This window comes from Euleptes europaea, chromosome 4 (assembly GCF_029931775.1).
Source record: "Euleptes europaea isolate rEulEur1 chromosome 4, rEulEur1.hap1, whole genome shotgun sequence".
Classification (NCBI taxonomy): domain Eukaryota; kingdom Metazoa; phylum Chordata; class Lepidosauria; order Squamata; family Sphaerodactylidae; genus Euleptes; species Euleptes europaea.
Window position 1 is genome coordinate 71,222,351 of NC_079315.1, and position 15,172 is coordinate 71,237,522.

At 44.2% G+C, this 15,172-nt stretch overlaps 1 protein-coding gene across 2 annotated transcripts in view; it reads left to right on the plus strand.

Annotated features, from left to right (window-relative positions):
- The window catches only part of MCC (MCC regulator of WNT signaling pathway), a 249,633-nt gene extending 235,312 nt beyond the window's left edge, over positions 1 to 14,321 (plus strand). Inside the window, exons 15-19 of one of the 2 annotated variants that reach the window (XM_056848103.1) lie at positions 1,149 to 1,383; positions 1,703 to 1,900; positions 3,646 to 3,743; positions 13,788 to 13,910; positions 14,123 to 14,321. In XM_056848103.1, coding sequence (XP_056704081.1) covers positions 1,149 to 1,383; positions 1,703 to 1,900; positions 3,646 to 3,743; positions 13,788 to 13,910; positions 14,123 to 14,303 — 835 coding nt within the window. In that variant the 3' untranslated portion in view covers positions 14,304 to 14,321. Of the gene's footprint in view, positions 1 to 1,148; positions 1,384 to 1,702; positions 1,908 to 3,643; positions 3,744 to 13,787; positions 13,911 to 14,122 lie in introns of both variants that reach the window. The other variant, XM_056848104.1, reaches the window with a different exon arrangement.
- Positions 14,322 to 15,172: the final 851 nt, after the last annotated feature.

Sequence of the window (15,172 nt, forward strand, 5' to 3'; positions counted from 1 at the left end):
TCAAGAATATGCATTGTTAAACATCATTATAGAAGGCAAGGACAGGATGAATGTGGGGAGGAGGGATGGGTTCCTCCCTTTGTCAAAAAAGACTGAAAAATATTGCAACCCGCTGCAAAAAGTGATTTATTCCCCTGCTGATAACTGAGATCATCCAGCATTCCAGACAGGCACGGCTAATGGATGACTTAACCCTCACCCAGCAGCTGATTACAGGTCCTCAGGAGACAGCAGGCAGCTTTGTCTCTGTGCGGAGCTGTAGAAAATGCAGACTTGTTTCTTTTCCTTTTTAGTGTTGTTGTAATTATGTTCAAGAGTGGAATGTTAAGGAATGGGTAGCAGCATTGCAATTAACCTCTACAAACCTTTTCTTTTGGGGGGGCTGGAATACAGATAGACAGAAATTAAGTCTGCTTCTAAACTTATCTAGAAACAATGCTCTCGTTCACACACATGCATTCTTACATATAAAACAGTTAAATTGTCTCCCCCCCTCCCAACGTGCAGTTCAACCCCTTGAAAAGAAACATGGCATACAAAGGGCTATGAATTTCCTTTATCTTGTATGAAGATTATGGCGGACCTATTGAAAACCAGACTTTTAAACAGAGGACCAGGATGAGGGCTGAAGCCTATAATCAAGCCTTGTTCTCTGACCTTGCAATTCCTACCTCCTGTTTCTTGCCAGAAACAGCATTTCTGTTTAAGGCAGAAGAGTGTGGCAGGTTTGGTTTGGTTCTACGTCAAATATTTTTCACACAAAACATGATCGTGAATAGTACTGGAGCATATTGTTGTTTAAATTAAGGTCAGAGTCCTGCCTGCTGTAACATCTGCATAGCAGGAGAGGACAGCATCACAAGCTTTTGCCATGATGACTCGAAAACTTTGAAACCTTCTTAAAGATGGATGTTCAGAAAGCTACAGCTCTCCTGTGGTTTCAGAAAGGATGCTTAACTCGCATCTTTCAACAAGGCATTTGGTTGATTTAAGGTTCTCTTATGGCTGTTCTGCAACAAGTTTGTTGTTCTTTTTTATTATTGCTTATATTGTTCTTTTCTATTGTAGTCTAACTGCTTTGAGCAGTTAACACTTAAAATAAACCACTTAAAATAAATCATATCCTCCCCCCCCCTGTCTCTTCAAAGTACTACCAGCTCAACAGCAAGTAGTTGTGATACTGAGTTCACAAAGGAGGATGAACAGAGATTGAAGGACTACATTCAGCAGCTGAAGAATGACCGGGCAGCTGTGAAACTGACCATGTTGGAACTGGAGAGCATCCATATTGATCCGCTTAGTTACGATGTCAAGCCTCGTGGAGACAGCCAAAGGCTGGATCTAGAAAACGCGGTACTCATGCAGGAACTCATGGCAATGAAGGTATTTTATTTAGTAGCTTATAAGTTAACATTGCTTTTGGCTTCTGCTTTTACAATGTAGCTGCAGTGTTTCTGTTACCTAAAAAAAGTGTTTAATTTTTTAAAACCACCACCACAAAAAACTGGCCCAGAAGACACGGGACGGTGCCTTAGGAGCAAGAAGATTGAGGACGGACAGTATAAAATGCAATGTACGTAATCCTTGGCTATGAGAAATGTAGGAGCTAGCATTATCGCCCACTGTGTGAACCTTGTGTCCCAATGGCATAGAAATCTGTGAAATAACAGACTCGCTTGGTCTTCTGTGCCCTCCTGACCAGGAGGAAATGGCAGAGCTGAAGGCGCAGCTGTACTTGCTAGAAAAAGAGAAGAAGGCCCTCGAGCTGAAGCTGAGCAGTCGAGAAGCTCAAGAGCAGGCCTACCTAGTCCACATTGAGCACCTGAAGTCGGAAGTGGAGGAGCAAAAGGAACAGAGGATGAGGTCCCTCAGCTTGGCGAGCAGCAGCAGCAAAGATAAGGCAAGTAAGATGAGGCGCTCTCTAAGAACCTCGGATGCTACTTTGTTGGAACCCCCATGTTCAGAGGCAGCATACCAGTTGTAACAGGGAGAGGGCTATTGCCTTTCTTTCCTGCTAGTGGGCTCCCCAGAAATTTACAGCTGGGCACTGCCAAATATAAAATGCTGAGTTAGGTAGACTCTTGGCTGGATCCAGTAAGAGTTCTCCTTGGAATGGTTAGTTTGATGGAGATATCAGGATATTTATAGGGTCAGTTTGTCAGTTACTACTGTCTGAATTTCATCCTGATTCTATTGTGTGGAAAGTTGACAGGACGGAAGGTGTCACCTGCCCCTAACTACCATAAACTTCATTCATTGGGATTCCTTTCAGTGTATTTACAGGTGGGAAGGGGTAGCGCTTCAGTAATCGCTCCTTATGGTAAGAACGTTAAGCCTTAATCTGCACTCCTGTGAGAGCTTTCTGGAGACACTCCAGGAGTGCCTGTAAGAAGTAGCCTTGGGAGATCCCACGGCGCAGAGTCATCCTCCTGCTGCTGAAGCCATGCAGAAGCACCTGGCCATCTAAACTCCCGTCGTCCAGGCAGAGAGGGAGTTGCTTTGTTTCATTGACAGGTTCCTGTAATATGAAACTATCTGAGTCCTCTAGGGACTCCCCAAGTGAAATGTGAATTTTCTTATACCGGTTTCTTATAAGTTAAATAATATCCAAGAGGTCTGCTTGTATCTAGAACAGCTCTCGGATATGCAAACGAAACTTGACCGCATTGCTTAGGCTGCTGCTTCTGGGGAAGGATTTGGCAGCATAATAAAGAATTGGCTGGACAGTCTTATCATGGACTTAGTGCTGTAATCAGACGCAGGAGGCTAAAAATGAGCATGCACCACATTTTGTACACTTGCCTCTGTGTAGCGCAGAAAGGGTACCACACATGGCAAAAAGGGCCTTTCAGAATGTGAAGCACTGATGTCCTTGATGTTATGTATTTTAAAATGCCATTTTCAATGTGCAAGTTTTCCATGTCATTTAAAAACAGAACATTTTCTAAGCATGTGGATAATCCTTCACATTTGGAGAAGGTTCCAACAGGGAGAAATCTCCTGTGTTTCTCTTTCTCTCTCCCCCCCCCCACAGCCTCAGCCACTGAAATTGGAATACCCAGGCTCTTTATACTACCTGAGGGATGGGGAGGTGCCAATTTCAGCTGGCCCCTCTCCTGTGCCAGTGTTTTTCTTCCTGTTCAACCTTGTCCTCCATATGTCCTCTGCTTCTTCTACAAAGTTTGAACTGGAAGGAAGGAGGTTCATTCAAAATGGCTCTTTTCTCCTTTGCTAGAGTGGCTTCATCTTCCAGGGTGGTGCTGCCTTGACCTTAAAAACCCATCTCGTTGAGGGAAGGAGGTACTTTTGAAGACACTTCCTCCATTCCTGTTCAAGCCTACTCTGCCACCAACAGTAGCAGGAGAAGAACAAATCGGGAGAGTGGCATTGTGAGATGTGCAGTGATGAGCGAGCCAGCCGGGAGGAGAAAAGACAGAGAGTTGTGAATGGTTTGCATGGAAAGTGTAAACATGTGTGAAGGGCAATCAGTGGCATGTGACAATAAGTCTGTGTATGGGGGAATGATCTGTGAATGGTAGTATAAGGGGGGGCAAAGGAGAGAATAAGAAATGGCCAGGGAGAAAGCATTTCAAAAAACATTTGAGCCTTATCAAAGGCCCCTGTTTATCTGGCTTTATTTTATAGGAATGTACAGAGAGCACTACAGCATCATTAACATTAGCCGAGCTCAAATCCTTCAGTGAAAGTGATCTGACTACAGAATTGGCAAATGCACTCAGACGGTAAGGAGGCTATTCCCCTTCATGTGGGGAGAGCTATTAATAAATCTGTGGTTTCATTCTGGGCATTGAAGTAGTCAAATGTTAAGTGATTGAACAGTGTTGTACTTCTAGAATTTTCTAAGTGCTCCTTTTCTCATTTTGCCGTAAGCTTTTCCACATTGTTCACCAGCAGAGTCCCTCGGGTTTTCGCAAACATCTATCAAGTGGGGGTCTTAATTATTATTGCTAATTCCCACATCACTTGTGATAACTCTGAGGCACAGGGTAGCTGACTGAGTTAATGAAAGGCCTCACAGGAACCACATGGCAAAACCTGTGCATATCCCTGTGAGATTACATCCTTGCAAGAATATGCATTCTAGTTTTATATTAACAGTAGTGCATAAAATAATGAAATGCCATCTTGGCCCTGACATGGAGTACGCCAATACAAAACACTGTGGAAGCACCAGCGGCACATGTAATATCATCCCATCACTCAAAGCCAGATTATTTCTTTCATCAGTTAAAAATATCAATATTTTTAATATTGATTTAATATCAATAAAAATATCAAAGCGGTGGATTCTGATCTGGAGAACCGGGTTTGATTCCCAAATCTGGTGAACTGGATTTGTTTCCCCATTCCTACACATGAAGCCAGCTGGGTGACCTTGGGCTAGTCACAGCTGTCCTAGAGCTCTCTCAGTCCCACCTACCTCACAGGGTATCTGTTGTGGGGAGGGGAAGGGAAGGTGATTGTAAGCCCGTTTGATTCTTAAGTGGTAAGAAAGTCGGCATATAAAAACCAACTCTTCTTCTTCAGTATACCAACATCACTTACTTCAATACTGAAGTATGGTCAATAAAACAATTGTTTATAAATCCAGAAGTTCCCAGCAAATTTGGAATGTGATTTGCTGAAGATTTAAAAATTGATCTCTGTACTTTAGAATCAGAGCCAAGACTAAGGCAGTGTACCGTTTTCTGATAGTGCTCCTGATGAGACAAAATATGAAGTTTTGCAACCAAAATTTAAAATAAGTCACAACATAATATTCACCCAAGAAGTCTTAAAGAACTCAATGTTGACTCTGTTGAACTGTTATTTATTATGTATTATGTACAAAAGCATCTAAAATAAACTTGGTGCTATACAGGAATAAAATGTACAGGCTCCTGTACCTATTTCACAATCCAAAGAATGTGAGACAGAAGAAGAGTCATGAAGAGAATAATGGATCCAGCATGTTACAGTTCTGTCAGCCTAACTACTTTCCCAGGCAAATTATAGTGCTGTTAAACAGATTGAAGGCAGATTATAAAAAACAAAAAAGAGGGATGAAAGCGTGACCTGCAGCTACAACAATGAGCCCAGCTTTGCAAATGAACTGCCCATGGGGAATAACAGCCATTCAAACTCTGGTAGAAAATCAGCATTCTTGCCTCTTCCCTTCCACTCACTGGCTAATGCTGCCATCTCCAGCTGAGGAAAATGAACAAAGCACCCGACAGCCAGATTCCTGAGGCGGAAGAGGCGCAGCGTCCTCCTGCCTCCAGCAATCTGTGGCGGGGTGTTTCATTAACTTTTCTCAGCCAGAAGAGAGAGGATGCCGCAGAAATAGGGATCAACTGAGGAGGAACAAGAGTTATGGGCCTGAACCATCTTTCAGTTTGCTGGTCTGTTTGTCTGGCAGTTCAGTTGTAAAGGCGGGGCTCTCGCTTGCTGAGAGGTTATCAGCATGACATCTGTGAAGAGGATGATCGCTTCACCAGCTTTTCTGAATGCTTTAAGAAGTACGTCTGCTGCTAGACATGGTACACTTAGCTTTTTAAAAAGCTGTTACATTTGGATTGAGAAGAAAAAGGGTACTCACAATGCTGTGATGTATATTCTGTTGTGCTTCTATGTTTTGAATACTGTGTGCTGTGATGTATTTTTTACCTCTTCAACAATTTGCTTTTCAAACTTAGGAAGAATACTAGGGACCTGGAGAAAATGCAGTGAAATGGCCAGGGGGTTGTAGCATCTTCCTGCAAAAATCTAGGGAGATCAGGAGACAATATGATTGAAGGGAAGTCCATAATAATGAGTTGTAAAATTGGCAAGGTGTGGGGAATGCATAACTGTATTTCTCTTGCGACACTTGAATTTTGTGTAATGAAACTAATAGTTTGCAATGACATAGAATCGTATGACACCTTTAAGACTAATAAATTTATTGTGGCAGATGTCACTTTGTCAAATGTACAGCGGACTAAAGTTTAAAGAGCAAAAAGCATTTCCTCATATAACATCCAGTAAACACATGGGGGGGGGGGTTGCCATAAGATGCTATAATGTAAACTAGAGGTTGGCTCTAAAAAAGGAATCAGCTGTAACAAATGCTGCTGCCTGAGGTAGTTCAAAACGAAGCCACCTTAGTCCAGTGTTATACATCTGGTTGTCAGATGCAGGTACATACAGCCTGTGGCTTGCCCATTGTAGCTTGTGAGCCAGTGGCCCCTAGCCTAGCACTGTTGGAAATACATGGCTGTACTAAATGGATAGCCCCAGGCTAGCCTGATCTCAGAAGCTAAGCAGGGACGGCCCTGGTTAGTATTTGGATGGGCAATTTTCAAAGAACACCAGGGACATGACGCGGAGGCAGACAATGGCAAGCCACCTCTATACGCCTCTTACCTTGAAAACCCTATACAGTGGCCATAAGTCAGCTGTGACTTGACAGCACAAACACACACATACTAAATGGGATGTCCATCTGACTCTGCAAGGCAGTTCCTATGCATGAAATGGGTTGAGCAAAGGCACTTGAAAAGAACTTTTATGCCATTTGATAATATTTGGAAAAGATTTGAGAGAGTCTTTCATCTATTTCAGCTTTTCCCCTTTTAAACTATGTTAGATTCAAATAATGGGCCCTTAATTTTGGTCTTGGTAATATGTGGTTATGTCATTTAAGAATGGACATTTATAGAGATATGGGAAAGCTGTGTCTTGACAGTAAAACTGAAAGCCTTGCTTTCAGCCATACAGTCTTCTGTATTTAAGAGCACCATGACTTTCTAAAACCACAGCGGTATACACAGACGCTCCAAGGGGGGTTAGTGTACAACTGAACCAATCTGTATTAAACCAATTCATGGTGGGCAGGGAAACATTAGCTTTCAGGTGTGATGAAATATTTACCTGTTAATGGTGAAACAGGAATGAAAAATTGCTATGTACTTGTACAAACATGTATTTACTGCATGGGTTGATTTTTACTAGCAAAAGTAGTAAATTTGGGTCCGAAGTAGTCATTTGCATGGCTGTTTATAGGGAGATTCTGCCAGCTTTCATTCTGTCTTGATAGTGCTTGTATTTACATCAGTCAGCTTCATTGTCTTCCTTGGGAATGAGCTGGCAAGTTTCCAAATACTTAACTAGGCTGTGAATTGGGCTTTTTCTGTAATATGCTTCAGGCAACCTTTACAATAGCAAGTATTACATCTAATAAAGATCATTAGAACTATATAATCAGCATTCCTCTTATCAACTTTATATAATCCCCAGTTGCTATTACAGAATATTTAGTTTTGTTGGGGCAGTAATAATAAACTGTCCTGATGGGGAAAAAATCCACAGGCTTTGCCTGCAAACTTAACAGTAACAGTAGCATAGTTAGAATCATAGAGTTGTAAGGGACCACCAGGGTCATCTCTAGTCCAACCCCCTGCACAATGCAGGAAATTCACAACTATCTCCCCCCCCAACACCCATAGTGACCCCTACTCCATGCCCAGAAGATGGCCAAGATGCCCTCCTTCTCATCATTTGCTTCATTAAAAGTGCATTAAAAGTCACCTCCAGGTGACTTGCTTTTAGCTGGTATTGCCCATCCCTACAGGTTATTATTTTGTTCTTAAAATCTGACTATCCCCTCTCTTTTTATATGTAATTGGAGCACCTGAATTCGAAGAGATGGATTTACCAGTATCACATTTGATTTAGCCATTAGTTTCCTTCCCCTGATAAGTATAGACAGTTATATCCAATACTTGTGGAAGCAGATCTTTCCTCAGCATCCCTCTGTGAGCCCTACAAAAGATTGACTGGGGTCAGGGCACCTTCATAGAGGAAAAGCTTCTAACCACTGCAGTGCTGTCGTGAAGAAGGGACATGGGCCAAATCAGCCTTCTCTCCTCCTTCCACTGGCACAGGAGGCTCAATTAACAGAAGAGAGAAGCAAGATCACAGTTCCCTCTACATCATTACAACATTTTGTGCTAGGTGGGTTTTTTGTCCATGTGAGTGGCCCAGTTTCCTTCAGTGCTTGTTCAGTAGTCACAGGTGGCCTTCCACATGAAGCTTTTGCTCCAGTTTGGTGACTAGTGTAGAGCGTTAACATCCATATGGTATCATCATCCAATCATCTACTTTTGGGGTTTTCCTGCTTTACACTATTATTACCCAAACCTATTTTGCTATGATCTTTCCTGTGAGATCTTAGTCAGAGTGGACTGGGAGTTGTGTGGTTTCCAATCTTCCAGCCACATCGTCACCATTTTATTGCCATTATCCCCTCGCACCCACCACTTCCCCCACTTGCATCACCAGGGAGGATTTCCCCCCAGCTAATTTCAACACAGTGAGTGCTATAGCATTCCAACGCTATAGCGATAAAGCTGTTACCAGTGGTGGGAGGTGGGTGGATGTGAAGGGATAACTCAGGAAAGCACAGAGAGCCACACCCGTGTGGATGCTCAGTTGTCTCTGCAAGTGTTAGTGCTTATGCTTTGTTTCAGCTCTGTTTCAGATTTCTGCAATCGAAATCCCATTGCATTGTTTATTGGATGTTGTATCCCATCCTGTTGATTGTAGTGATTTACATAGTGTAATCCTGCTTTGAGCCTTGGTGAGAAAGGTGGGCAATAAATAAAATACTGAACAATAGGGAAGCATTGCCATCTGGAAGCAACCACAGAAAGCTGCTATGAGAACAGGAAGGCAGGGAAAGATCTGCTTTGTAGGATCCTTCCCAAAGTATCTATTTTAACTACCTGTTTTCTAAGACCTCATTTGTTAAATTGGAATTGGCTTTTACATTCTGAATAGGTGTCATGAGTGCCCCTTGTGTAGAATCTGCTGTATTCGATGGATGGATGGATGGATGGATGGATGGATGGATGGATGGATGGATGGATGGATGGAGAGTGTGCTTTCCTAAATGAGAGAAATAGGTATTCTGCGAAGCTGCCCTAAGCACACTAATGAATACGGCACTGTATTTTGAGAATTTCTTAGCACAGACTTCCTGGTTATGTTTCCCTCACCTCCCTGCTTGCTTTGTGGGCTGTTCCCGACTTCCCTTTTTGCCTGTTGGACAATAATAAATTCAACAACAGGTCAGGAGCACTTATAGCAGTTCTCTGCTGGGAAGAGGAAATGAGAGAATGTCTTGTAGGAAACCATCATGCACTGACAGAGACGGGATAAGGTGACCTAACAGGGTGGTTTGATCTCAGATTTCTAGGTATGTATAAAAATGAACTAGGGGATCAGATAAGCACCCCAGTGCTGGGAGAGGGGAAGAGGGTGGGGCAGACCACCTTGGAACTCCACGTGATTCCACAGAAGTCTGGATATAGATGCAATCAACTAAATATGGTATCAGGAGGATATTAAGTTTGCCCCCCTTTCCACTGCTGCTTTTAACTTTAAAAGAAAGGGGGAATTTAACTGCAGATATGCTGCTCTCTTGTCTCATTTGGTTGTCAATAAAACTCCACTCTATTTTTGGATGTTAGAATGAAATCCATTACATGAGCCCCTGCAAAAACATGGGTGTTTCCCAGGTGCTAAGACCTGTTTGGCCTAAGACTGGTGCTTAGATACGAGACTCTGCAAAGCCAACTACTGCTTAAATAGGTGCTTTAGTACTGATCTCGTCACTTGCTTGGGCACAGTTAACTTTTGAACTCAAGTCTACTTTGAATAACAGAAAATGCTTAATTCCGAAGAGCAGGCAAAAGCTGTCCTAAACTGTGAACACTCTGCCAAGCATACAGTAACGGTGAAATCTTCCATTCTGCCACACTGTCTGCACACAGATGTCAACCCAAATTACGTATTAAAGCAAAACAATTTCTCCTCCCAAAGCATTGTGCTCACAGCTTCGTGTCACCATTTATTCCACACGTAGCTTTTCCCGTGACCTAATTACCATGTACATTAAACAGTGGGAGCCCTGGGAACTCTGCTGCTGATCAGAGCCAAGTCCTGGGACAGATTACAGCAGAAGCTGTGGAGCGTTCCTGATAATGACGTATCCATCTGCAGAATTCAGGGATCTGTGCCTTTTCATTTCGTCCCTCTTTCTTTGACCTCTCACTACCCCAAAGAAGGTTCTTTGCTTATTGCAGGATGGGGGAGCGTCACACCTGCTTGTGGAAATGCCCATATGCCAATACAGAGAGGAGAATTTGTGCAATTACAAAACAGCTCAAGTTGTCCAAATCAGGGTGGCATTTCCCACTTTTAAAAATATCCCAGATTGCCCTTGTTTTCTGGTTTGGAGAAACAGCTGTGCACATCACTGGCTACTAAACCACAGCATGATTTGACAACATTGTCAATCTTTTGTTTGAAACTCCTGCTGGAAAAACTAGGGAGACAAGAATTTTTTACAAATTGCTTTTGTAGCTCCATTAGAATGCTTGCACAATGGCCAGCTGTACATGATGCAAAAAGGGAGGAGGAAAGAATAAACCACTTTGTGTTCTTTAGCCCTACACGTTTGGCTGAACAATCCATGTACTCCTAATGAAAATAACTCTTGTACTACATAGTGTACAGGCTTTTTCTGCAATGGCACTGTTCTCTCACTGTAAGGCAGTGGTTCTCAACCTGCGGGTCGGGACCCCCAAGGGGGTCGTGAAGTGTTTTCTGGGGGGTCGCCGCCACTGTCCTGGGACAGCCCCCATCCCGGGCTGTCCAGGACTAACCCAGACACCCTGTAACCCTGATCCGTCCGTGAGGGCAGGGAAGACCCCAAGCAGAGAGGTGAGGAACTGGCCGACCGACAGCCAGAAGGAGCCGGGCTACAGAGACGCGGCGGCATGCCACCACACACCAGCTGTAGCCCCGCTGCCCAGCTGAGAGGCGGGCTGGCCAGTCCTGGGCGCGGTCGCACCTGTGCTGGGCGGATGATGCGGCAGGATGTGTGGGAGGTCGAGGAAGCTCCCCTGGCTCAGCCAGTTCAGGTCTCGGAGGAGAAGAGGGCGGTCCTCCTTGAGACCGCTACAGCCACGTTGTTTTTACTTTTAGCTGCGCTCGGGTGGGGCGGGAGCTTCAGCCTGGAATCCAAGTGCGCATGTCTGTAGTGTGGCTTCACTTTTCTGCCCTGAGTCATCAGTTCCGCTCTGCCCTGGGTCATCAGTTCCATTCTGGCAAGGCTAAGGGGGAGAGAGTCAAGGTGCATGCGCACTTCGGGATTTCCCCCTCGAGCGCGCAGGTTCGGTGAGGCGCAGAAGGAGCAGTGACTGGCGGAGGGGAGAAAAAGGCACGAAAATCCGAGCGGGATAAGCGGCCCTCGGCTCTTTCCTGGCCCTTCGCTCTCGTGAGGTGATTAAACAGAGCTCCGCTTTGAGGGATAACTGCAGTTCTGTGCACAAGCAGTGTCCCAGTCACAAGAGAGGGGGTTTCCTCGCGAGAGCCCCGGCCTGCTTGGAAGAGTTTTTGGGGAGAGAGGGGAGGACAAGGAACGCAGTGCATGCTCAGAGGCACTCTTTCCTCCGTGCCAGGAAAGGTTGCCGCGCCACACCGTCACAGCCGCTGCACAACAGGTGGTAGTACCGTTTGCTGGTTTGTTTTAAACTTTAAAATTTAAAGTAATTATATATATGGATACCCTGGACTGCCAAAAAAACAAATGTGTTTTCTTTATCCTATTGAAAATGTCATTTATGCAAATTTATGCAAATGTGACGAGGGTCGCAGGTTACTTGGCAATTGTAAAAGGGGGTCGCGACTCAAAAAAGGTTGAGAACCACTGCTGTAAGGCCATTTATGTAGGGTCAATTTTGATGCTCACTCAAAGCCGCCTTTTAAAATCTGCCCTTTAAAATGCCGATTCACGGTCCCAAAGCAAGAGGAGAAAGCCAAACAAATTCCACACACACACCCACTCGCCTGCTCCTTAGTTCCTTCATCTGCATAGCTATTAGCAATGGTCGTTTGCATAGGCTGTGATTTTTCATGGTTCTTTCAGTAAATGCTTCGAGGCGGGGCGGAGCAAATACAAAAGGTCACGTTAAAGGGGTTTGGTAATGCTTTATTGGAGTTACCAGGCTGCATGCCATCACACAGCATTGCCCAGCAAGGAGTTAAAGAAGGGCCTTAAACTCAACCAAGTAAAACAATTCAATAAAAACACATAAGCAAACAAAACCTTTTTACAATAGGTCCTGAGTACATTAGATGCTTCAGTGGTCTGTAAAAGTCTGTCGTCGCCCCCCCCCCCCCAATGGGGGAGACATATCAATGGGAAGGTTTTGATTCCAGTCTTCAGGATTAATTTAGCTGTCATACATGGTGTTAAGGAAGAAAAATTCTCTTCTGGCAAATGACCCGGGCATTCTAATATGTTTTCACATAAAGGTACTTGTCTCATGCTTCATTATTTCCCTAACTGAAGGCTGCTTGCTGGCCACTCTTTCTTGATTTAAGTGGAATCAGCTTTAGCTGTGTATTAAGTATATTTTAAAGCTGATGTATGCTGTCTTGAGCCTGCAGTGTATATATTCAGTAAATTGACTAATGACAAATTTGAGCGCAATTTTGAAAGGTTTGTTTTAAAAAAAACACCAAACACAGCTATCGCTAGTTGCTGCATGCAATCTGCTGAAACAGCAGAATGTTGGACAACTCCTTCTGGTGTTGTGAGATACTGCCACCCATAGGTCTGTCGAGGAGCACAGACTCATGAAAAGAATCTCAGACGTGGCTCATGTTTTACAGTGCAGAGGACGGGTCAGTGTCAAATTGTGCTGGCAGATACTTCTGTTCTCAGCTCCTTGGCAGTAGCATGGTGCATTCACATAAAGCCTTTCTGCAGTATGGTTCTTATCTTGCCACAACTTTGATGTTGGTTTTTAAGGGAAAGGGAACGGTTTTTGTAGCTCCCATGTCCATCCAATCTAAATAAATGTAAGCATTAATTGCCTGGGGCTGCATACCTGCTTTCTCCTACACCAAAGTGATGTATGAACTACGTACCACCAAGCATGAAGCAACTTCACCTTTACCAGAGCTGGTGGTTTCTTGCCATTTCCCCACTGAAGATGCCACAAGGTTGCTCACATTCTTGATCCAGGAGATCTGCTTGTGAATGTTTCACTTTGACCTTGATTCTCACAGGTAGTCTGGTTGCCACTGCAGCCCTGTTCCTTTCCATGCTGCCTTGAGCCAAGAAGGTTATATTTAAATAAATAAGTGCCAAAAGATAACCCCAAATGTATTTCTTCACACAACACATAGTTACATTGTGGAACTCCCTGCCTCAGGATGTGGTGATGGCTGCCAACTTGGGGGGCTTTGGGAGGGGAGGGGGCATGTTCATAGAGGAGGGGGGTATTCATGGCTACTGGTAGGGAGGGATAACTAAGTCGTGATGCATGCCTGTTCTCTCCGGGATCAGAGGAGCGGGCCTGTTGTATTGGGTGTTGTGGAACACAGGCAGGACAATGCTGCTGCAGTTGTCTTGTTTGTGGGCTTCCTAGAGGCACCTGGTTGGCCACTGTGTGAACAGACTGCTGGACTTGATGGACCTTGGTCTGATCCAGCATGGCCTTTCTTATGTTCTTATGTGTTCACACTGTCTCCCCTCCACCTCAGTTCTCCAGAAATTGAGTTAAGGCATGTGTGGAAAGAGCAGTGAGCTTGTGGTTCCGGTGCTCCCGATATATGTGTAAGAGGGCCTATAACTTCCAATTGATTTTACATGCCACTGGTTTAGATGACTTGTTCTTCTGGCATCATGTGGGACAGTAAATATCTGTCTTTTGCATTCTGTCTTCATGCAGAGAAAAGAAACTGAAAACCAGAGTGCAGGAATTGGTGAGTGCCTTAGAGAGACTGACAAAGAGCAGCGAGATCCGGCACCAGCAGTCCGCAGAGTTTGTTAATGACTTGAAAAGAGCAAACAGGTAAACTGTTCCCCCAGTAAATGGCGCCTTGTGCTGCATTGAGCTAGTTCTTCTGACAACCTTTATGCCAGAGAATCACCGAAGAATAATCTCTGTCAATTCTTAAGCACTGGGATGGGAGGATGCTCAAAGTTTTGTAACAGAATTCTATTGCTAGGATACTTTGACATGCTCTAATGATCCTTTAATTCTGTTGCTTTTTTGTCTAACAGTAACCTTGTGGCAGCCTACGAGAAAGCAAAGAAGAAGCATCAAAACAAGCTGAAGAAATTGGAGTCTCAAATGATGGCTATGGTTGAAAGACATGAGACGCAAGTGAGAATGCTCAAACAAAGAATTGCGTTGCTAGAAGAGGAGAACTCAAGACCCCACACCAACGAAACATCACTTTAAGCAGAGCGAAAGGTGTTTTGTTTGTTTGTTGTTTTGTTTTGTTCTGCAAGGCTGATTTAGGTCTTGAACACAGAAGGGAATCTGAAGCAAACTGGAAGTCAGCAAGGCCCAAGGACGGTCATGGCTTTGAAGATGTTCAGCCGTACGCAAGAGCCACAAAGGCAAGATTTGTTTGGATGGCTGCTCGTAATCAGACAGTGCCTGTTGGTAAATGTCCCTTTATCAAGGTTCTAAGTAATTTTTTTATTTACACCATTAAAAGATCCCTTGTTCTTTATGGGTGACAGCAAGAACACTTCTTTGTTAAATGTTGTTTTCCATTATATTGAAACACGACCCCCACAACTTTCATGAGGTGGGAGTGGTTTTCCTTGCTTCCTCCTCCTCCTCCTGCTGGTGCTGTTCATCCCACTTCTCTAAAATGGAAGCAGATGGCCAGATTTGTAGCAACCTTTTGTTACTCAAGGAGCATCAAACGTTGCCATGTGGCTGAAGGCTGCAGACATCTTGCTGTGCAGGCAGGTAATACCGCCAAGTCAATGGCGGTCATACAGGTCTCTGTGCCATCTGTTTCAAAAGGACGGGAATAATACAAAGGTGCTGTAAGATTGAGGCCTTTTAAAGTAAACTTGTGCTGGATCAGTGTCCAATGCTCACAGTCTGTGGCAGCCCCCACCAGCCTCCCCTTCTGCTGATTTCTGTCAAGCCAGACACACTGTGCCATTTATGCATGGGAGGTTTTGCCTTGGATTTGCCCCTCTCTAGAGGCACATTTTCCCCATCCAAATTCTCAAGACTCAACAATAAGCCCCCATTCAGAGTTTTGAGATGGGGGAAAGATGCTAGAGAGCAGCAAATCCAAGGCAAAA